The 24,525-nt window shown below is 43.0% G+C and overlaps 1 protein-coding gene across 1 annotated transcript in view; it reads left to right on the forward strand.

Annotated features, from left to right (window-relative positions):
• TRPC5 (transient receptor potential cation channel subfamily C member 5) overlaps window positions 1–24,525 on the forward strand; it is a 245,212-nt gene that overhangs the window by 217,133 nt on the left and 3,554 nt on the right. The window contains exons 8-9 of the mRNA XM_061598336.1: window positions 13,409–13,615; window positions 16,249–16,290. Of these exons, the coding sequence (XP_061454320.1) occupies window positions 13,409–13,615; window positions 16,249–16,290 (249 nt within the window). The remainder of the gene's footprint in view (window positions 1–13,408; window positions 13,616–16,248; window positions 16,291–24,525) is intronic.

Here is a 24,525-nt window from a genome sequence, read left to right on the forward strand (position 1 = left end):
GCCTTTGACTGTGTAGATCATGAAAAACTATGGAATGCCTTACAAGAAATGGGGATGCCACAGCATCTGATTGTCCTGATGCACAACCTATACTCTGGCTACTATAAGGATAGAATATGGAGAAACCGATTGGTTCCCCATCGGAAAGGGTGTGAGACAGGGGTGTATTTTATCACCTTAATTGTTTAATCTATATGCAGAACTTATCATACGAAAAGCGGGATTGGACCAAGATGAAGGAGATGTGAAAATTGGAGGGAGAAATTTCAATAATTTAATATATGCAGACGATACCATACTACTAGCAGAAACCAGTAATGATTTGAAACGAATGTTGATGAAAGTTAAAGGGAAAAGCACAAAAGCAGGACTACAGCTAAATGTCAAAAAGACTAAAGTAATGACAACAGAAGATTTAAGTAACTTTAAAGCTGACAATGAGGATATTGAACTTGTCAAGGATTATCAATGCCTCGGCACAATCCTTAACCAAAATGGAGACAATAGTCAAGAAATCAGAAGAAGGCTAGGACTGGGGAGGGCAGCTATGAGAGAACTAGAAAAGGTCCTCAAATGCAAAGATGTATCACTGAACACCAAAGTCAGGATCATTCAGACCGTGGTATTTCCGATCTCTATGTATGGATGTGAAAGTTGGACAGTGAAAAAAGCGGATAAGAGAAAAATCAACTCAGTTGAAATGTGGTGTTGGAAGAGAGCTTTGCGCATATCATGGACCGCAAAAAAGACAAATAATTGGGTGTTAGAACAAATTAAACCAGAAGTCTCACTAGAAGCTGAAATGATGAAACTGAGGTTATCATACTTTGGACATATCGTGAGAAGACATGATTCACTAGAAAAGACAATAATGCTGGGGAAAACAGAAGGGAGTAGAAAAAGAGGAAGGCCAAACAAGAGATGGATTCATTCCACAAAGGAAGCCACAGACCTGAACTTATAAGATCTGAACACGGTGGTTCACGACAGATACTCTTGGAGGTCACTGATTCATAGGGTTGCCCTAAGTCCTAATCGACTTGAAGGCACATAACAAGAAAGAGTAAAGCCTACATATAAATGCATATATTATTGAAAGTAACATACAAAATGCATTATATTAGGAGAAACTGCTTTGCAAAAGTGTATATATTAAGCAGAACTGCTAAGAAAAATGTATATGGTAGGAGAAATTTGATGAATGTTCATGAGGACTTTTTTAAATTGCAAATTGATGTGGAAATGAGGAGAACTGAAGACTGGAACAATGAGAAACAGAGAAATTTAAATTGACATGTTCACTCTTCTCTGACTACACAAACCTCAGTCCCATAATGTTGGAAATCATCCAGGTTAAACTGGAATTGTGGAAGAGCGGGGCACAGGGCATAACATGGAACAGTAACAAATGAAAAGCAATGATGGCTTCAACTTTCAGTTGTGCTTGTGACCGTAAATTTGCTCTTGCTGATGTTAAGGATGCCTTTCTCCCCTCCTGCATTAAACTCATTACCCAACCTGCTTGCATGACTTGTGTGCTGAGTTACAGGCAAAATGGCATTGCACGGGGCCCCATTAGTGACACGATGGAAGCCAAAATATCCAGGAGAAGCAACAGAGGCACCAGCCCAGTGCATCCTCGAGTCAGAACTGACAAGCAAATTTAACATCCTCTCTAGCTGCTGAATTAATTCAGCAATATAGGATGCAGAAGAGAAACCAGCCCTCCCTCACCTCCACTTGCATTTTCTTTTGCAACCTTCCGTTCCTTTCCTCCTAACCTGAAAATCAGATCTATATAGTTAAGGAGGACGCTGATTCATAGGGTCACCATAAGTCGTAATCGACTTGAAGGCACATAACAACAACAACATACAATTAAGGAGATTTGCCTGGGAAAAGGTCCAAGTGCTTAAAAGAAATGCTAAAAATAAAATCTGCAAGAGGCGTTACTCTACACCAGCTATTATTCACGACACTTGTCGGGGTTGCAGTATTCAAGGTCCTCAGGAGCTAATGGCTCTCACAAAATTTGGGCTGGCAACTGAGTAGCTGAAGGAGACAATGTTCAGGGAAAACAAAACTCCTGGCATTTCTCAGCAAGGCTCTGCCAAATGTTCACTGAGGAGAATTGTTGGGCAAATGTGGGAAGGGAAATCAGGAGGAAAAGAGGGCCCCCCAAAACACTAGCACCTTTTTGCCTTTCAGCACTGCCGTTTCTTTGACACCTGCAGCTGTGGTGTTCCTCCTGGCAGCTAGCTACTGTGGGGAGCCATTTCCCCCCAGAATGCTCCATGAAATGCTGCTATGTACATTCTGGGAGAGTGGGGAGCAGGAGGAGAGATGGCAGGTGCTGGGAGAATCACCACAGCTGCTGCTCCTCTCCAGCCTGAATAATCGCCAGCGTGCTTCCCCAACTTGCTGCCTGCAAATGGGCAATGGATTTTGGCTCAGCTGTACTGTTTAGCATCACCTGGAAGTATGGCAAGAACTATTGATGCCGAAACCTTGAATCCATTGGTCCGCGTGGTGCTACACCTTCCGTGAACTTTCAGGGCACGGCTGGGGAACTGTTTTTCTGTCAAAGGTCTCGTTCTTTCAGGGGTAGTGTTGTGGTGGAGCCAAAAGTGTGTGGGACTACAAGGTGCATTTAAAAAAAATAATTTTAAACAATGAGGTGCCTCAAACCTTGATAAAAGCGCTGTGAGTGTCAGCCCAAAATCGTTGCCATGGGCAGCAAAAAATGAGGGGCTTCTGCTTTGTACCGGTGAGTTCCATCTAGGGATGGGAAGATCTGTCAGTTTTGGATCTCTCCATTTCTCATTTTCCCAGCATGTCAGTGTGATTTTCTTCTAATAAACACATTTTGTAGGGGCTTTGACTATTGTACACATTTTTGCAAGCCATTTCTCATCATACAATGCATTGTTGGTGGCTATTCTCACTCATGTATTCATTTTTATGCATGCTGTCCCATAATATATGCATTTTTGTAAACAGTGATTGGTTGGCGAACTGCATTGCAGAATTCAATAAGTGTGAATTTTGAAGGATGGCTGTGTTTCCTTGTCTGAGACCTTGACGTGGCTCCTGAATCCCAGATTCTGTGGCTGCCCACATCTCATAATACAAACTGTGAATGTAAGAGGGATGGGAATGAATGTGCTAGTAAATAGAGGATTTTTCTCTTTTTTCTGTATGCTCAGCTCTCTAGCTCATCCATTCACCCTCCAACTGGCCCCAAGGGCAGAGTCACCAACATGGTGCCTTCTAGATGTTTTGGGGCTACAACTACCATCTGCCCCAAATAACGGCCATGCTGGGGCTGATGAGAAATGTAGTCCACAACTTCTGGGAGGCACCTCATTGGCTCTCCCTCTGATAGGAAATCTCACTGCGGTTCCAAAGATTTGCAAATAAAAATAAATACAAACATTGCACCCCTGCAGAGCATATGCACTTGTTTATTTGGGGGACTGGAGACTGAAAATGCATTCCCTATTTTCCTATGTGTTTCGTGTGCAGCATTGGCTGGTATCCATCATTAGATATGGGAAAGAGGGTCTGGGCTACACCAGGCATAGCTCGAATATGTCAAGGTAGCAAAAAAAAAAAGTGATGGGGCCTCTTCAGTTATTTGTTCATGTTCCAGGGCTGTTATACTCTGCGAAAAGAAGAAACAATTAACACCCTACACCCAGGAAATCTAAATTCACTGTTAAGAAAAGCATAGTGCTGAGCCTGCATAAGTAAATGCAGATTGAGCAAACATGAATTCTTTGCCCAATTGTTTTGCCCAATCAGGTTTGCTACTTGTGGGAGAGAAGCAGGCAGGCTACGTAGGGCAGCAAAGCTCCACCCAGCACCACTTGAAAGTGAAGCCGAATCTGATATGCAGCCCAGAGATGATTGCCCATGGATAGGAATGAGGGAGGCATTCAGGTCACTTCACACTTAGGTGAACCCACCTAATTCACACTTTCCAAACCAAAATGCAAACCAAAACACAGCCACCCTTTGACATTTGAAAAGAAAGGCAGGGTATAAATGAAATAAATAAATAATAATAATTATTATTTGCCCTTCTCCAAATTTAGCAATGCAGTTTTCCAGCTAAGTCATGCGTACAAAAGGGCATATACAAGGGGAAAGGGTGCATATAAATGCATATATTGCATTGGCTATGGTCTGAAGACACATAAGAAAGGCGGGGTATAACTGTAATAAATAAATACAGTATTGTCTTGGTGAAAATAACATACAGACATGCATTTTATTAGGGAAAATTGCTTTGGCAAAAATGTGCAAAATTGCACACACACAAAAATGTGTATCTCAGAAATTTGCATTACATGCTGATGAATGTTCATGAGGACGTTTTTTAAAATTGCAAACTGATGTGGAAATGCGGAGAGGTGAACTTGGGAAAATGAGAAACGGAGAGAACGTAAAACGGACCCATGAAAGATCTGGTCTAGCTCTGAGCCTTGGCATCCCTATAGGTGAAATACTATCAGGAGTTGCTATAATGAATGGACAACCTTATCTGATGGAGAAGGGAAGTGATATAGTGGCATATATTCAAATGATCTATTTCCCATCTTGAGTTCCCTGACAGCACTTTCAAAGCATTGTTTTTGACCCACAGCCTTCAGGGTGCTTTGATTTATCTGGACATTACAGTTAAAGCAGAGCAGATTTGAATTTGATTTAGACAAAGAGCTACTCCAGGCTTTTCATATTAGGCAATCTAATAGAAGAGGGTTTAAAAAAAAAATCAGCTTTATTTTATACATGCACACACTCCCCCCGCCTCAAAACACAGACGTCCCAAGCATCCTTGTTAGCTATCGTCACTTCATTTCATGGGGCAGTTGGCTAGGGGTGGAAGATTCTACCAGTTTTGGTATCTCTCCATTTCTCCTTTTTCCAGTCTTAAATTTCAGTTCAGTTCACCACATTCAGTTTGCACGGATGGGGGGGGGGGTTGGAATCTACATGAAAATTTGTATGAATTTTCATGTACAGTTCTCCTAAATATACATATTTTTGTACACAATTGTGTTTAATATACACATTACACACAGGATTCCTGCATTGAGCAGGAGGTTGGACTTGATGGCCTTATAGGCCCCTTCCAACTCTACTATTCTATGATTCTATGATTTTTGCAAGCCATGTCCCCTAATACAATGCATTTTTGCATGTTCCTTTCACTAATAGATACATTTCCCCCCTAATTTTTGTACACATTTTTGAGTTGGCAGACTGCATGGCAAAAGTCAGAGAACTTCAAACTTCAAACAAAAGCTGGGTTTTGTTTTCATATTGGTTCAGGAAGTGCAAATGAGTAAATTCCCACCCCCACCCCTACTGCTGAACAATGAAAGACATTTGACATGTGTTACCCTAAATATACTGCAGACTGCTAAGCACAAAGGAAGGTGAGTCTTAACTAGCCAATGCATCCTAGTTGTCTAAATTGCAGAACCCCGAGCAGGCAAATATTGGGCCATTCAAATACCAAACATTCCCCCCTTTTTCTTTTTCCTTTGAGGGTGCCTCCCTTACCCCTCCCCGTCCATAACCCAAAACCCCCTACAAAGCAAGAGATGCTTTTATTTAAAGCAGGGGTTCTCAAACTGTCCGTGAGCATCATTCAGGTGGTCCATGGAGTGTCTGTGATGAGCGCTTACAATTTGATTTCTATGGAATGCCAATTGTAATGCAACAAAATACAACATGAGAAACAAAAGAATCAATAAAAACACAATTAAAAATCACACAGCATCATTACAATTGCTACAACTGGCAAAACAAACAAATTATTAATACCCTTAATAAGTGGTCCCTGGCGGGAGGAGTTTGGGAATCACTGATTTAAGTACTTATCAGCTGAACTCTAATGCCATTGCCTATATCGTCATCATCTGCAAGAATGAGATGTATGGGCTAATAATACTTCCAGTTACTTCCAGATGGTGCCCAGCTTAGCTTTAGCGAACAAAGAGCATCTATAAGTACAAACACTCTCCGTGTACTTCTTCATTCAGGTATTTGGTTCCCTTGGAGATATCCTGTGACTGAGATAGTCCCCCAGCTTCCACCTCAGGGCAATGTCCAGGGTACATTGGTGGAGCACATTAAGGTTGCAGGCTCACTCTATGATGCCAAAAGCCCAAAGCGTCTCAAGTGGCTAATTGAGAAAAGACCCCCTGCCTGAGGCTTTGGAAAAGCACTGCCACTCACAATAAACCATCTACAAATGAAGCTACCCGTCTGAAGGGGAGAAAGATACTGGGGTCCCAATATCTTTTTCCCTGCAAGGAAGAATGATGCTACCCATCTGAAGGGAAAAAGTTAATGGATCCCATAATCCTTCTCCCTGCAAGGAAGAATGATGCTACCCATCCAAAGGGGGAAAGGATACTGGGGTCCCAATATATTTTTCCCTTCAAGGAAGAACGATGCTACCCATCTGAATGGGAAAAAGATATTGGGATCCCAATATCCTTTTCCCTGCAAGGAAGAATGATGCTACCCACCTGAAAGGGGAAAAGATACTGGGGTCCCATAATTCTTTTCCCTGCAAGGAAGAATGATACTACCCATCTGACAGGGGAAAAGATACTGGGGTCCAAATATCCTTTTCTCTGGAAGGAAGAATGATGTTACCTATCCGGAGGGGAGAAAGATACTGGTTCCCATAATCCTTTTCCCTGCAAGGAAGAATGATGCTACCCACCCAAAGGAGGAAAACATACTGGGTCCAATATATTTTTCTCTGAAAGAGAAACAAACAGCTTGAGAGGGCATTTGTAGAGGGAAATAGTCTTTAGGGAAAGGCTTAAACATCACCTCCCCATGGACAATCTTCAAATATCTAGCCCCCTCTCTTCCACACAATAACATTGAGCAAGTAAGAAACCAGTAAGACATCAAGTGAGATAAATGACGGGCCTCTGGCCTTCTTTCTAGTTTGGCCTTCCAAAACAAGTCATAAGATTGCTGTTCAAAGCATCAGAGACAATCAAGGTAGTCAGTTTGCCATTTTGCACATCTGGATATCCAAGCAGTCTGTTGTTGCTGCTGCTGCTGCTGCATAAAACACACAGTTGCAAAAGAAAGATGATGAAAGAAATTCCACTGTGAAGAGAGACAGCGACATTAACTATTGAGAATTTGCTATCACTGTGATAGAAAATGAAGGAGAAATCAGTGTTTTGCATTTTTTAAAAAAAATAATGAGTGGGCCAAGTAGTCCTGTCCATTGTTTATGGCTGAAAGAGCAGGGGTGTAGTTGTCCAGGGTCCCAGCGGACCTTAGGCCCTTTACTTTTGAGGGGAACAGGGTCCCAGCAGGGTCCCTATGTCTCCAACATCCTTTCCTGTTGATTGGAACAAATCAGAATGAAAGGAGATGAGTAAGCTGCTGAGAAGACTCTTCTTAGCAGCTGACACACTCCCCTTTCATGCTGATTGGCTCCTAGGGACATCTCTTGTTGGGGTTAAGGCACATGCGGGCAGAGCTTGGAAAAGTTATTTTTTTTTGAACTACAACTCCCATCAGCCCAATCCAGTGGCCATGCTGGCTGGGTCTGATGGGAGTTGCAGTTCAAAAAAGTAACGTTTCCAAACTCTGCATGTGGGAAGGACTAAGGAGTAAGGAGATGATGAGGGAGAGCAAGCAAGGGAAAGTGGAAAAGCAGGTAGGGAAGGGAGAACTTGGGCTGAAGGGCTCTCTCTCCTTCTCTCTCTCTCTCTGCTTCACAGCCTCCAGTTTGTTTGTTTGTTTATAAGGATCTTATTTTCAACCTAGTAGCAAAAAAAGGGGGGAAGATGTGTAGTTTTGTCCCCGTCCAAAGCCAGGAGTAGTAGCGGAGGAGGCAGGAAAGAGAGAAGAAATATGTTCAAGTGGGAGGTGGGGAGAAAATATATGTGGGTGGTGGTGTTTCAGCTTTTAATGATGTTCTATCCATGTGTGTCATGCATGGTAAAGTGAAAAGCAAATGAATATGTCTAAGAGTGTCATGTGTGAGATGCAGCCAACACCAGAGGTTAGGATCAGGAATTTCCATGCTTAAATTTCCTCTAAAACTCATAAGCTTTGCCCAAATGCAGTTATTCTGAGTCTTAGTATGATAAACTAAGAAGGGAAACTCAGCAAAGGAAGTTCCTTACATAACAACATCTTAGTACACTTGTCCATGTACGTGCACAGCAATAGTAGATTTAGCTGAAAGGCAATGCATGGAGATCTGCATTGATCATTGCAATGCATCACTAAGGGAAATCACTCCAAAGTAAGAGACTGAAAGCTCATTTTATTGTATAATCTTAGAAGGCGGCATGGCCATGCAGGGGCATGATGTAACTATCATGAAGGGACCCCCCCCTTCTGAATTTGCCACTACACTACTGTGAAAGAGTGAAAGTAAAAATAATTGAGTGACAGCTGGGAAGAAGGATGGTGGTGGTCATGGGATGGAGCAGGTATGTAGCCTGCAAGAAATTGGAGAAAGGGCACTGAAACCAGCTCTTGGGGTGATGACAGGATTGCCATGGAAACAAAATCCATCTTGCAGAACCCATGTAGGTGCAATGATTTGGTTTGGTTTTTAATACAGAAAACTGAGCAACATTTATAGAAAGAAGTCCGTATGTATAGGCTGTATTCAGCTAAGCCCTACTCAGAGTAAACCCATTGAAATTCATGAGCCCAAATTAGTCATGTCTATTCACTTCAGTGGGTTTATTCTGAGTAGGGGCAGCATTGAATAGCACCTTATGTGCCCATGTCTGAATGTTAAATGCTTACATGAACTATAGTAGAGATGTGGAAAATTTGTTTTTTCTGTTGAAAACTGCAATCCCTTAGGGGTAATCTGCTAGGGCCGCAGACTGGCAGTGGGCAGGACAGGGGTCAAGTGTGGGGAGGCACTTCCTTCTCTCAATATTCTACCCCCTTCTTTCTCTCTTTCCCATCTCCCCCCCCCAATTGCCACTTGCATGAAATCAGGCCAAGGATGACATGTAATGACATACTGTCCGAGGGCTGCAAATTCCTCACTCCTAATCTATGACATATGACAAATCTGAGAGGTGGGGAGATTCATCTCACAGTAACAACAACTAGAACAACAATAATTTGATTTGTTAAAAGGTTGTGTAAATTGATGCCAATTCCCTCTCTCTCTCTCTGTCACCCCCCTTTCTCTCCATTATAGGCCAAGGACCTATGCTTTAATTTGGATTCCTGCACTGAGCAGGGGGTTGGACTTGATGGCCTTATAGGCCCCTTCCAACTCTACTGTTCTATGATTCTATGACCACATGAAATTAGGGTGAGGGCCTCATGTGGCCCTTGGGTTGCAGGTTCTTCACCCTTATCTATACCATATATTTAACTCGAAAAGTGAAGGGATCCATACCTTAATTTGTAAAAAGGTTGTGTGAATTTTGTCAGTTCAGTTATTGTTTATAGCCAATGGCCATCAGAATATAAACACAAGACACAATGTTGTGTAAATTGGTGCCATCGCATTCTCTCTCTCTCTCTCTTACATCACTACTTACCTCTTTCTCATCATCAAAGCCACATTTGGATAATCAGATGAGGTATTTATTCTGGGTGAAGGCGGTGGTATCCAGGGCTGATATAAGTTCCAGGCTCAGAGGCTTGCTGAACAATACATTTGAATCATGTTTGCACTCAAGGAAATGTGTGTGTATGTGTGTAGGGGTATCTGAAAATCTAGACATGCCAAAAAAGGAAAAGAAAAACCATGGTATCAGCACTTGGTTTTAGAAGACACTTGTGAGCCTGCCCAGAAGCAATGAGTTCTTGGAATTGCTGCACTGTGGGAATCAGAGAATACTGGCAAGTGGAAATGTAAACTGCCAGAGATTTTACCTTACTGAACATGCAGGGGAAGAGAATTGCTAGGACAGATATCAAGAACACAATTGGAAACTGTGTTACGAATGGACCTTGAACTTCCTCATGAGCAGAACTCACTAGAAATGCAAGTTCCCCTATTAAGAGAGCAGTAGGATCTTTGGCTGGAGTTACCCGCACGTCACCCCCAGAGCATGTATAAATTTACCCTTGACCCAATGACACACACTCTGAAAGTAAAATAAAGAGTGGTTTTATTAAGAGAAGAAGCAAGGAAAAATATTGCTGTGTACAATTACAATTTTAACAATGAGCAGCTTTCTAACTACTATTCATTCATTCAGCAACACTGGATAGACTAAAGCAAAGAGACTAACCCTATGAACACTTTCACATTAAGGTCACCCACACAGAAAAAGGAAAGAAAAGGCCCAGAAGTTGCACATACCTTTCCTGGAGAGTTGCTGCAAGACTGAGGCTGACTTTCGTATCTAGCCCAATGAGCCAAAAGCTCCGCCCTCGTGGAACCAGCGCTAGATTTGAAAGATCACACTCACATCCTTAGCCCTGAAGTTCTGCAAATTGTCCCAAAGATGCTAGGGTGCTTTGGTAAGAAAGGCAGCTGTTGAGCCCTCCAGAGGGAGGAACTCCTGACCCCTCCCAACCCCTCATGTTTTATACTTTTTTTTAACTACACTGACACCAATGTAAATGTGACCAGGAAGATGTGAACCAACCCATTTCCTGATAAGTTCCCAGATAATAGGTGTGATCTCCCTGCTGTAGATTCCTGATGATTCCTAAAGGTTATGAATTATCCTAATCCTTATGTAAAACCGTTTCTTTGTTTGAAAGGAGCGCCTGTTTCTTCCTGGGCAACATTCCCCAAATTTCCACAGGAGTCAGGAAGTGTATACCCTCAGGCTTTCACAATATGTTCTCAGGGGTCACAGAGGGGCTGTTTCCCAGGGATCTTTGCTGTTGCAGGTTTTCCAAACTCTGGTTCACTGAGGTGAATCAAAGATTAAAAATTCCCAATATTTGATTCCTTACAGCTGGCACCAAGTATGAGGATCCAGCTGCAGTTAGGAAAGGGCCTGGGAAAAGGTCCACCAGCTGTGGAGCGGCTGCTTCCACAAGTTCCACACTCACCCTTATTCCTGCATTCCTGCATGTGGTAGAGAAGAGACTGGCAGGGATGGAGCACCATTATTTATTTCACAGCAGGGACAATGATGTCATCTCCTGGGGCACTATTTGCCAGTCCTTTACATGCCAAATAAGTGGGCTTTTCTCGGAGAGAAACCCACCAAAAAAGCTAAGCAAAGGAAGAGAGAGGTTCCACAAGCATGCACAGCTGAGGTTTAAACTACTACTTTTATCTGAAAAAGTCCCTTTCTTGGGACCAACCATTGCTAATGCCTAATTCCTCCATTTTTTAAACTGGTTTTTTCTATTCTCTTTTAGCTATTTTTGCTGGTCATGGACCGAAATAAACATTCATTCATTTTAGCTATTATGAATGGTTTTAATATTGGAATTAGTTTTATTTTATTTTAATCTAGACTCTGTATGCATATGTGTTTTTTATCTGGAAGCCTCCGCAAGTTCCAGTTTTGGAAGGATGGCGGGGTATAAATAAAGACAATAATAATAATAATAATAATAATAATAATAATAATAATAATAATAATAATAATAATAATAATAATGTCACAAAACAGTGAGCAAGCTTATGAGTCCACCAGAATTCTTCAGCAGGCTGGATGTTAAACAGTGTGTGTGTGTGTGTGTGTGTGTGTGTGTGTGTGTGTGTGTGTGTAAACCTGGCATAGTACTGAAGCCATAATGTCTGCATTGTACAAAAGTTGATTCATGTTGTGTAGACTTAGGAAGGGTGTGGATATAGGAGTTGTCATGAAGAAGGTTTTCATTTCAGAATTTACCACTGCTAGTGAGAAGATGTACAGTTCAAAGGCTTGGTCTAAGGCACACATGAAACACTGCAAGAAATAAATAAATCTTCACATGAGCATGTGTACAAATGCTTCAAGATTCTTTTTATGTGGTGTTTTACCATTGCACATCTGTACATAGGAGAAATTTCATTCAGTTCACATTTAAAGCTGAATCTATCAAGTTCACACTTTCCAAAACAATATGAAAACTAAAACACAGCCTTTATTTAACAAATTTTATATATTGCTTTATTGTAAAAAAAGAAACCTCAGTGACTTTGAAATGCGCACTTGTCTGAATTTTGCAATGCAGTTCTCCAAACAATGTTTACAAAAATGCATATATTGGGGGGAAATGATTGCAAAATGTGTGCTTTAGTCAAAACTGCATACAAAAATGTGTTTATTAGGAGAAATTTGCACTAAGATTTTCATGAGCATTGCTGCAAAAATGTAGGGAACTGAACTGAGTAAAGGCTTGAAGAAACCAAAAGAAAATTGCAGCAAACTGTATAAAACTGGTAAACTAAAAAAAGATTAAGAATTCATAATGAATTGGTTCCACTTCAGAAACAAGACTAGGACAGCCACCTGTCAGATATGCTTTAAATTGGATTCCTGCATTGATCAGGAGGTTGGACTTGATGGCCTTATAGGTCCCCTCCAACTCTACTGTTCTATGATTCTATGATAGATAATTTGGAACTCCACAATCTGGAGGAGACAGATGAGGAGAATGTTAGGGCTGCATTCAGATGGCAGTTCCATTTTCCCAGCGTTTCCTTACCTAATAATTTCCACGTTTTATTTGATCTTTCACACAATGTAAAAGCCACTTCTGGAAATCTAGTGGAAGCTGAGCTTCTGGAAATCAATTGCTTTCGGAAAAAAATCTGTTTGCAACCCCATTCACCCAGAAAACTGCATGAGTAAAGTGATGCAATATGGGATGGTATGCCAGCATTCAGTTCTTTCCCACTGTTTTCATGGGGGAATCACAGGGGAACAGAGGTGTGCATGTGTGGCAAGGGTGGGGGAGTAGCGATATGACCAATGCTGTTCATTGTTGTGTCACACCACGTCCACTGGTGTGAATGAAATTTAGTGAGACGTGGTGGTAAATCAGACCAAAAGCCACAGTTCCAGAATTCAACAGAAACTGCAGTGTGAAAGGAACGCTAGAAATCAGGGCAGAAGTGCTACAGTTATAATCTGTAAAACTAACACAATAAACCGCATGCCTGAATGCAGCCCAGGAACATCCTTATTTGAGTGCCAACCTGGTGCCCTCCAACTCCCATCGGCCTCAGCCAGCCAATCTGGCCAATGGTTAAGGATGGTGGAAGTTCTAGTCTAGCAACATCTGGAGGTCACCAGGCTAGGAAGAGTGTAGCAATTCTGCTGTCATACCCAAGAATAACCCCCCAGCACCAATGTCAATATTCAGCCACAGAGACTGTTCTACATTTACTAAGGTGAGTCTGATTTGTTGTCACCAGAACCTGATAATGACTTTGCTGCTGTGGTTTTCTTGACTGTCTCTCCTCATCCAGGACCACGCGGATATCGAATGGAAGTTTGCACGCACCAAGCTCTGGATGAGCTACTTCGATGAAGGTGGCACTCTGCCACCTCCTTTTAACATTATTCCTAGCCCCAAATCATTCTGGTATCTTTGCAAGTGGATCCACAAGCAGCTATGCCCATCTCAGGACTCAGAGAATGATCAGAAGAAGCATGAGAACCTGAAGACATTCACGGTAAGGAGGCCGGCTCAGAAATCACTCGCAGGAAGCGCTTCTTTTGCCCTTCCTTCTCTGCTTTTGAATGTCAGGATGATGCTGATGGTGGCGATGGAGAAGAAAGTTGATTCAGTTCACATTTAAAGGTGGATCTACCCAATCTTCACTTTCCAACACAATACATGAACCAAAATACAACCTTTCTCCAAAATGTGTCCTTCTCCAGATTTTGCAATGCAGTTCTTCAGCCAGAGAATGTATACAAAAATGCATGCGACCGGGTAAAATGTGCAGAAAAATGCATATATATTAGTGGAAGTAACATACACAATTGTATTATTTTAAGGGAAATTGCTTTGCAAAAATGTATATATTAAGCAAAATCATATACAAAAGTGGGTATATCAGGAGACATTTGCACTAAAATGCTGATGAAGTTTGATGACGACTTAAAAAAATGTAAACAGATGTGGAAATGTGGAGTAGTGAACTGAAGACTGGAAAAATGAGAAACAGAGAGAAACCAAAACTGACACATTTGTCCATCCCTAGCTATACGTAATGTATACACCACCTGGTTTTGAAGATTAGGCTGCTGCTCAGACCCTGAAGCCCTTGACTCTTTACTTTTTGCAAGATATAAGAGAATTGGAGGAGGAGAAATTTTCCTAAATGGTTGCCTGTTCTCAACTTTTTAAAAAAAAAAAAAAAGCTCTGGAGTCTAAACGTATATTTTCTAAAAGGAAATCAACAACATCCAAAGCTTCCCATTTTTAGGGCAGGGATGGGGAATCTGCAGCCTTGCAGATGTTGTTGGATTCCCATCAGCCCCATCCAGCATGGTCTGACAATATCTTGTCAGCCCCATCCAGCATGGTCTGACAATGAGGGCCACAGTTCCCCATCTGTGTTTGAATGCTAAATGATCCATTTAATACATTATTTTTCTCCTTCAGTTACCTCCTGTCAAATGTGCTAAAAGTCAGCTTACATTTACAGAGTTCTTTAACCTTAGGCTCCCAGAAGTTGTTGGGCTACAACTCCCATCATCCCAGGCCATTATCTAAGATGGCTGGGGATTATGGGAGTTGTAGTCCAACAACATCTAGGGGCACCCCTCCCCCAGGTCGAAGAACTCTGGCTTACAAAAACTCAAATTAATGGTATATGTTTTACTCTCTTTAGTTAGTTGCAGGGCCACTGAGCTGTCCTGCAAATTACTCTGATTTGGCAAACTCAGATTTTGGACCAGTTCCTTTCATTTCTAACAGAGGCAAAACTTGTCCATTAGCAAAAGGAAAATCAGATCATCAGATTTCAGTGGTGCCCAACTGATGTAGTCCTAACACTCTGAAGCCCAGGTTTGCAAATCAGAAAGGTTTGCTCTCTTCCGCTCCCACCTTTCATCTCTTGTGCAAATTCCCTTCTTTGCTTAACCATGGTTTAGAGCTGTGTCCCCCAACCTGATGCCCTCCATCTGTTTTGGACTGCAACTTCTTTTTGGGAAGGGATGTAGCTCAATGGGGAGCATCTGCTTTGCAGGCAGATGATCCCAGGTTCAATCCCCAGCATCTCCAGGTACAGTTGGGAAAGTCCCCTCTCTGAACCCCTGGAGAATTGCTGCCAGTCAGGACAGACAGTACGGAGCTAGATGAACCAATGGTCTGGCACGGTGTAAGTGTCGAGCCCCAGCTCCCGCATGGGAACCAAGGAAGGGGGATGGATGAGTTGCAGATCCCTCAGTTAGAGCAAGGGGAAGAACCAGAGGGTGTAGACACTTTTGAGGATCATGGGGGAGGGGGTGTGGTTGACCCTGTGCCAGTTTCCAGACAGTTCTCCCACCGAAAAAGACTTCACGCCACCTCCAGCCGCCTCAACAGAGCCATTGGAGGAAGTCCTGGCACACGCGCCAACTCAACCCCCCCTGAGCTCCCCTCCTGAAACTTCAAACGCATCCCTGCCTCCTGAAGCCGAGCTGGCACCTATCGAGATGAACCGGCAGAGAAGCGCCCCCTTTTGCCCCGTGCAAGATGTCACGAGAAGCACCTTGTCCAGAGGGAGGCTCCTCGAAGGAGTCAGAGATTACGGGCGAAGACCTTCCCTACTTAAGTCAGTGCCCCCCTGACCTTTCTTCACACACTGCAGAGTATGCTTAGGTAGCTTAGTTAGGGATAGTAGTGAGTTAGCGTAGCAAGGTCTATGAAGCGCGCTGCCTTTGATGTCTCAATTACTCTAATAAAACAAGAATTATTTTCATCCTCATCTCCATCTCGTGAATCGCACTCTAGGCAGGACAGTAAGGGAGATTCCTAAGTTTAGGGGAAGAACCACAGCAATGGTAGAGCATCTGCTTTGCATGCAGAAGGTCCCAGGTTCAATCCCTGGCATCTCCAGGTAAGTCTAGGGAAGTCCCCTACCTGAAGCCCTGAAGAGCCACTGCCAGTCAGTGTAGACAATACTGAGATAGATGGACCAACAGGTCTGACTCAGTGTATAGCAGCTGCCTATGTTTTGGGCTTCCCATCAACATCTAGCTGGCAATGGTAGACAACAGGATGCCAGCGTGGATCTCATCTAGTAATTCCTTAGGCTGCAGAAGCTGAAAATGTGGTGGTCATCTGCTTAATATGTACGTGCCCCTTTCCTTTTAGGAACGCCATGCTGACAACTTGATCCAGAATCAACATTATCAGGTAAACAAACCCATTGATTAAGCACTTCCTTGCATTTCCTTTATCTGTGATGGACTTAGATCCAAGGAACTACTTTATACATGCCAAAACTTTGGGTGTGCTCTTCGGATTTTTAAGAAGTCCCCCACCTTTAAATAACACACACGCAGAGAGAGATCCATACTGTATCATAAACTGCTTTTGAAACACCTCTCTGTTCCAAAAGAGGTTTGTCACATGGGGGAGGCCTGCAAAACACAAGTTCAAATCTCCCATGGGTGGACAAAATTAGTTCCACGGTTCTTTGATCCAAGGCACTTTCTTTCTTTCTTTCTTTCTTTCTTTCTTTCTTTCTTTCTTTCTTTCTTTCTTTCTTTATTTATTTATTTCATTTGTGTACCACCCCATAGCCGAAGCTCTCTGGGTGTGTGATGAGATTAGGTTTGCATTTAACATGTGAGACGTAGGGATCTTCCCTATTCTTTCTCTTTATGAGCCTTATTCTGGTGACCTGACTCACGACCTGAATCAACACACGAGTGTGGCCGTGCTGATGAGCCCTGCCCCCAATATGGCATGTTCTCATTAGGTCCACCCCCTGGCATCTGCAAATACAGTGTGAAGGCCTACAGAAGCGATGGGGAGCCTTTTGCGGCCCGGGGAACACATTCCATTGTGGGGGACCTACCATATGCCATATACCAGTGGTGGGCAAGGCCAGAGGCAAAAGTAAGTGGTGCAATGGATATGGCTCTTACCTTTGTTGTACAGTATAAATCAGAGGCTTCAACGCACGCATTTCTCCATCCTGTCTTGGGCCTAGGGATGGAGAAGAATTCTGCCCAAATTGGAGTTGGGACTGGATTTTTAAAAAATCTACCTGTCTATTCTTTTTGCGGATTGATCCTGAAGGTGTCAGATTTCTGCTTTATTTTCTGACAATGGTTTTTTAAAAAAACTGAATGTCATTAAAAGGTTAATGCCACAGAGATTAACTGGAAATCCTAGATTATCTCACTCACGTTAAGAAGTCTTTCTAGGGTTGCCTGTTAATTTCTCTAGTATTAACCCTCCTTCCTCCTTAAAAAAATAAATCTAAAAGGAGGGAGAAGAAGCTGTGAGCTGCGAGATAAGCTGCATGCAGCATGGCCTCTCAGGGCCTCCCTGCAGCCTTCTCAGAGGAGAACAAAGGAAGCCAGATCACCCATGGAGAGGTTCTGCCTCTCCAGCTCAGGCTAAGGCATTCTCTGCCCTTTCCAACTCCATGGAGGTAGTTGGGGGGAATTGGGATTTGGGACAGCCTGCACGGCTGCAAGGAGCCCAGCAGAACCAGCATTAAGGTGGGAACAGCAGGGAGGGGGAGGCATGGGTCCCAGCCCTCCACTCCCTCACAAGTTCAGAATGCATAACCTCTGGTTCCTGGTTCTATATCGAACTGGGACAAAGCCGAAGTTTGCAGATAAAAGGCAAGGCAAAATGGAATTTCATTCCATTTCAATGGAATGTCATCTAGCAGATCCCAACCCTACTTGGGCCCCATGGAGAATGCTTGGCAGGCTTGGGAGAATGGTGAGGGATTTGTAGGTATTATGGAGGGGGCTGGGGAAATCATGGGGAAGTGCTTCCAGAAACCTTTAGCAGCTCCATGCCTAGTGAGTCTACTAACATCAGTAACTGCCCTTTGCCTGTGACAAAGTGAGAGGAATCCTCACTGACACCCAGCCCAGACATAGCCTTTGAACAGATAGTCTCTAATAAACGAACATGACTCTTTCAGAGGATTGGGAATCCTTCAAAAGAGGATTGTTTGTCAGAGTCTGAAATAACATTTTCTCCAAAATAGCACAGACTGGAGAAAAGATGGCTTCAGTTAAAGCAATTTGCATCTCTTCTGAGGAGAAGTCCCCGCCTCACTTCTAAGACTGGAAAGCGCTACATTTAGCATGGGCAAGTAAAGTGCCCGCCCACCTCTCTTTTATTTAGAGTGTCTGGGTGTGTTAACTCTTCCATGCCTAGTTTGCACCTGTTCTGTATCCTGATATGCCTTGTATTTTTTTGATGCTTCGCCGCTGTGCTGACTTCTGGAATAAAGTCTTATGCAAAACCTTGTCTTTGAGTCCTGCTTCTCAGGCCAGGAGCCAGGACACATCTAGGGATGCCAGAGGCATTATAGTAGTTTAAGGATACATTCCAGCCAAGCAAAAGCAAACAAGGAGGGCTTGCAGCAGGACTAGTGAGGGGTGGAGCCTAGGTAGAGACCAGATAGAGAGACTTGGAGGGCAGCATTTATCCTCCGGGTTTGAAATTCCCTGCCTCTTGTAGGAACTGTCGTAATTAACAGCTGTACATGAGAAGGCCTCTTTGCAGATATTTGCACTGTAAATGTGGATGCCATGAGGTGGGACTAATCAGAGCATGTGACATCAGGGACAGGATGACTTGGTGCAGTTCTGTTCCCCACTTATGTGTTGATTCAGATTGTGAGTTGGGTTGCCTGAACAGGACTGTTGTTTCTGTTTCACACAGTAGTGTAGTGGCAAATTCGGAAGCACAGGGTCCCTGACCGGGAAAATTGGAAAAATGAGAAACAGCGAGAACAGAAACTGACAGATCTTTCCTTCCCTAGTGCACATTAAACATTAAAACAAGTTCATCCAAATTTTGCTTCTGGGCTTGAGGATTCTGAACTACCTGGGTGTATTCAATGCTACTCAGAGTAGGCCCATCGAAGTTAATTGACATTACTAATTTATGTTTATTAATGTCAGTGGGTCTACTCTAAGTAGGATTTCATTGAATAAAACTCCTGGTTTTATTTCCAAAGAAATTTCCATTAGGAATTTTCCATTGCTCCATTTTTTCTTAAATCCAAATTGGTGAACAAAGCACTATGGATATGCTGATGGCTACAGTTCCCAGTTCTTCCCCATCATTTGTCACACCCACCTTTGCCTCTGGCCTTGTTCACCCCTGGAATGCTGCCTATGGGGGAATGTGGCCCTTAGGTTGATGAAGTTCCCCCATCCCTGTGTTAGGGCAAAGCTTGCACAAGAGACATTTCTAGTGGCCGTGGAGGCTGATCCTTTCAATGTCAGTGGGCAGTGAATATGCTCCATGTTTTAGTCTGAACTTTCAAGGAGCTGTCCAAGGTGCTTTACATTTGGACTAAAACCAGGAGTGGATTCACTGCCCCACTGACAGAGCCACCAGTCTCCACTGTCTGGTGGATTTTTTCCCCCTCATACCTTACAGGCTACTTTTTCCAAAGGAGAAATCAGTTGGCCTCAGCATATTTAAGGAAGCTTAGAGCAGTGTTCTTCACCCTTGAGCCCCCAGATGTTGGTGCACTATAATTCCCATCATCCCTGACCATTGAGCATACTGTCTTGGGATGATGGGAGTTGTAGTCCAACAACATCTGGGGGCCCTAGGTTGAAGAACAATGGCTTAGAGAATGTGAGCATTTTCTCTCAGATTTTTATGTTGCCCAGATGCGCCTTCCCAGCCTGTTTAGCATCATTAATTCTTCCTATTAAAAGATTTGCTAAGATTAAGGGCTTTGCTATGCCATTAGCTCAAACCCATTATGCTAGAATCTTGGAAATAACCATTCTGAATATCAGAACCTCAAATCTCATTTTAGAGGTGGATTTGTCACTGGAGCTGCACCAAGCTTTAGTTTCTGGGACAACCCCGGGTGGTCTTTGATGCCCAGCCCATATGATCAAAGAGCGGAACAAAAAAGATTTTTATTTTTAAATAAGCACACCTCAATCTGTTGAGTCAAATGGCGAGCCAGGGACACTTTCTCTTGGGGAAGAGCCATGTCTCAGTGGCATCTGGTTTGCATGCAGAAGGTCCGAGGTTCAATCCCTGGCATTTCCAGATATGACAGGGAAAGGCTTCCAATCTGAAACCCTGGAGAGCCACTGCCATTCAGCGCAGAGAACACCGAGCTCAATGGACCAGTGGGCGGACTCAGTATAAGCAGCTTCCTATATTCTCTTGCATTTAAAAAGAGATGCTTGGAAAAGGAGAAGGGGGCAAGGGTAACAGGCCCTGCAGAAAACAGTTTACTTCTGGGTCCTGATCCCAGTCTGACCCCTAGGATGGAAGTCTTGGATGCTGCAAGAGATGTGGTGGGAGGATCTCATGGGCTGAGACGTGACAGCTAGATCCCTGTGGGTCATTTTGACAAGTGGAAGGGTCAATCACCTGCATCACTATGAGCGGGGAATGGCTGATGAATGTTTGCAGCAAGACCCACTTTGGGCATGGACTGAGATCTCTGTAGTGTAGCAGATCCCCGCAGGGCTTGCACTGAGCACCTGTTAGCTGATCAGCAGATTGGCATGGTCTGGGATTGGCCACAGCTTTGTGGGCCAAGTTAGGATCTCTGCCAGGCCTAATTTGACCTGCAGGCTGGAGATTGCCCACTGCTGGCATAAGATGTGATAAATTGGGATTAGGAAGAAATTCTAAACAGTTCACATTTTAATGTAAACCTACTAAATTTCCATTTCCCCAAACAATCTGTGAACCAAAACATGGATGGCCTTTGAAATTTGCATGGCTCTGAATTTTGATCTGCAGCTCTCCAACCCAAGAATGTTTTCAAAAATGCATATATTAGGGGACAGTGTGCATACTTTCCCCTAATAATTTCCCCATAATTAATGTTTTATGTCGACAGAACTGCTTGTAAAATTGTGTATTAGTCAAAAATTGCATAAAAATGTGTATATTCAAAGAAACATGGATTAAAATGCTTGTGAATTTTTCTGGTGATTTTTTAAAAGATAAAAATAAAATGCAAACTTATGCAAAACCGTGGCAAATTGAACTTTAAGACTGAAAAAAATGAGAAATTGAGATTAACCAAAATTGATAGATTTGTTTCTTATAAACCACTTGGAGGTTCTATTACAATCAAGTGGTATATACATATTTGTTAAATAAATAAATAAATAAATAAATAAAAATAATCCATCCCTAGTGGAGTCACTAGGATAACCTTTTTAAAGGGATTATGCACGGATTTGTGTATCAGGAAATATCAATGACTTTTATTCATAATATTAGTTATTATTATTTATTTATTAGATTTATATTCCGCCCTTCCTCCTAGTGGGAGCAGAGCAGTATATCTCTACATACTATATATATGTATGTATTTATATATTTACAAAGAACAGATGAGGACCATTGCCTTAATACCCTACTTGTAATGCTGGGCAATTCTGACTTTAGTCTGATTTTGCAAGAATACTCTTTTCTTATGCTCTCAATTGTGTCCCAACATTTGCAGTTCCAATCCTACGCATTTTTACTCAGAAGCAAATCCAGTATTGTTTTCAATGAAATTTACTTCCAAGATACTCTACATACGATTGCAGCAGCCTTAATTTGTTTGACCTAATCAGTTCAATAAACTGTGTTATATTGTAATGTAAATGATAGAATTTAGCTGACATATTAAATTCATTTGACAAAGTAAACCAATAAAATATCTGAAGGAAGGGATCAGTTTTAATACAAAACCATAAGTAGGTTCATTAATCATTTGTATATAATTACTTAATTACTTGATTCACTCTAATAATCAGATTTTTTTTCCTGCTTATATAATTAATTTTCTCCAGTGCATCCAGTTTATTTATCACTAGACTCATAAATCAATTAGGTATTTCAATTAAGTCCATCCTATTAGCTCCATAGCCCTAGTTCAGTCTTTTCTTCTATATACAGTAAAGGTGTCCCCGCACTTATAGTGTGAGTCGTTTCCGACTCTTAGGGTGACGTCTTGCGATGTTTACTAGGCAGACCGTATATATGGGGTGGGATTACCAGTTCCTTCCCCGGCCTTTCTTTACCCCCCAGCATATGCCGGGTACTCATTTTACCGACCACGGATGGATGGAAGGCTGAGTGGACCTCGACCCCTTTTACGGGAGATTCAACTTCCTCCTTCCGTTGGAATCAAACTCCGGCCGTGAGCAGAGCTTCGGCTGCGTTACCGCCACTTACCTCTCTGCGCCATGGAGGGTCCTTTTTCTTCTATATAACATCACACAATTTAGTAGTAGTATCTTAAAACAGCAGAATGATCAAAAACCTTCTATCTGAAGGTTACACTCTGTTCCTTATTTTATTATATATTTAAAGTATTTTTAGGGTGCAATCCAGCTCACCTTTATGCCAGGCTGGGGTCAGTTGAATGCTGTGGATCCCTGTTGGTGCCGGCAGGCTCCCAGCAGTGCCAGGCTCTGCTGGCCTGCGCTAGCAGCAGCTCTCTGCTGCGGCTGAGCCGTGGCCCTGCCAGGAGCCTGACAGCGCCACCAGGGGTCCACTGGGGATGGCTAGCCCAGTGGATGGAGGGCCAGTGGAAGTCCCAAAAACAGGCCATTCTGGGGGCATAGCAGGGAAGGAGCCATAGGAGGGACTTAACACAAGATCTTCCTTGCATTCAGACCCCTTCCCTGTGTCTGATTGCCCTATAAACTCCACCAGCCAAAAGGCCGGTGCAGTAAAATTATTTTCTTAAATCTCCATTGTGGCCTATGGGAAGTGCTTACTCCCTGACAGACCTGTTTATTGGATCCAATGCTTCCCAGCTGGCCCATAAACGTGGCTCCCAACAGAGCTGGTGGCCCCCAAGCGGGAGGAGGATCCCACAGAGCTTTCCGCTGGCTCCTCCTCCGCCAGTCCCCCTCCTGCCAACTCCCTGGGATTTGGATTACTTTGCCTGTCTGCTCTTCAGCCAAAGTAGAAGAAAGTTTCCCTAAGGAGCTTACCACAGTAACTAATAAGAGAATCCCTGCCCTCTGGCTTACAATTGAAAAGACATGACACAAAAGGAAAAGGGGTTGGGAGGGAGGAGGGGGGGGAAGCAAACTCACACTAGTTATAGAATTCTTCCATCCAACTGGGATGGAAAGAGTTCAAGGAGAGGAAAATCCAAAAGTTGTTTGTTTCTCAACTGAAGAAGCCCTGCAGTCCCATCTCCACCTCTGTTGTAGCTGGAAGGATTGCCTTATTTCAGATTCTGAGCTCAAGAAAGTAGATTAAATACAGAACTATACGACCAAAAGAGTCATTATTGCTCTGGCTGTCCTCTGGATCAAAAGGAGTTCTCCAAAGGGCTGCAACCCTTTAATTCCATTGCTATCTACAGATTTGATCCAAAGTCCACCAAGATGCAATACAGAGAGTGTGGTAAGTGGGTACAACTCAGCTGGGCAGTCTAGGAATGCCCTTCCCTTTGCTACTCAGTGAATACTAACAGCTGTAAATAGGGCTGAGCTGTTACACATTCCTATCGTCTGTTCCCTTTCTCAGTATGCACATCTTTTCCAATAAACCAGCTAATACGATTTTATGGCTACACAGCCATTTCATCTATTATTACTGAACTGTTAACCAGCCAGCAGTTTTTTTAGAACTGAATGCTTACCACGACACAGATTCCAAGATAGTGAACATATGTTCATACCAGGGCAGTTTCTCCTCCCCTCCTCCCCTCTATAGCCACCTGTGCCAACAAAAAAACCCAAAAAACCTCTCTGGAGGATTGGGAATCCCCTCCCCTCAAACTATTTATTTATTACATTTATATCCTGCCCTTCTTCCCAGAAGGAGCCCAGGGCGGCAAACAAAACACTAAAAACACTCTAAAACATCTTAAAACAGACTTTGAAATATATTAAAACAAACCATCTTTAAAGCATATCAAAAACATATTTCTAAAAAAAGACATCTTAAAAAGCAATTCCAACACAGACACAGACAGAGATACGGTCTGAACTTAAAAGGCTTGTTGAAAGAGGAAGGTCTTCAGTAAGTGCCAAAAAGATAACAGAGACAACTCAGAAACTTCAACTGGTCCAAAATGCAGCAGTTTTCTGGCTGGGGTTGCTTTTAGAACTCATATAACCAGGGCCAGTTCTAAAGGGAGGCCAGGTGGGCTCCTGGCTGAGGGCCCCTGGGGCTATAGCAGCCCCTGAGGGGCCCCTCCGCTCCCCTTCCACGATCCACAGCAGGATTGTTGCCATGGATCGCAAGGGCAGGAGCTTCCACCTGCCTGCCATTCCCTCGCCCCACCTACCTGTCTCCTGCCTTTTAGCATTGCCCTTAATGAAGACGGCAGCCGAGGTTTCCCTAAGGTGCTGAAGCCCTTGCTGCCATCTTGGCTGATGGCAGAGATGTGCGCATGTAGCATGCGTGCCATCAACCAAGATGGCGGCAGAGGCTTCATCC

Source organism: Rhineura floridana, chromosome 16 (genome assembly GCF_030035675.1).
Source record: "Rhineura floridana isolate rRhiFlo1 chromosome 16, rRhiFlo1.hap2, whole genome shotgun sequence".
NCBI lineage: Eukaryota > Metazoa > Chordata > Lepidosauria > Squamata > Rhineuridae > Rhineura > Rhineura floridana.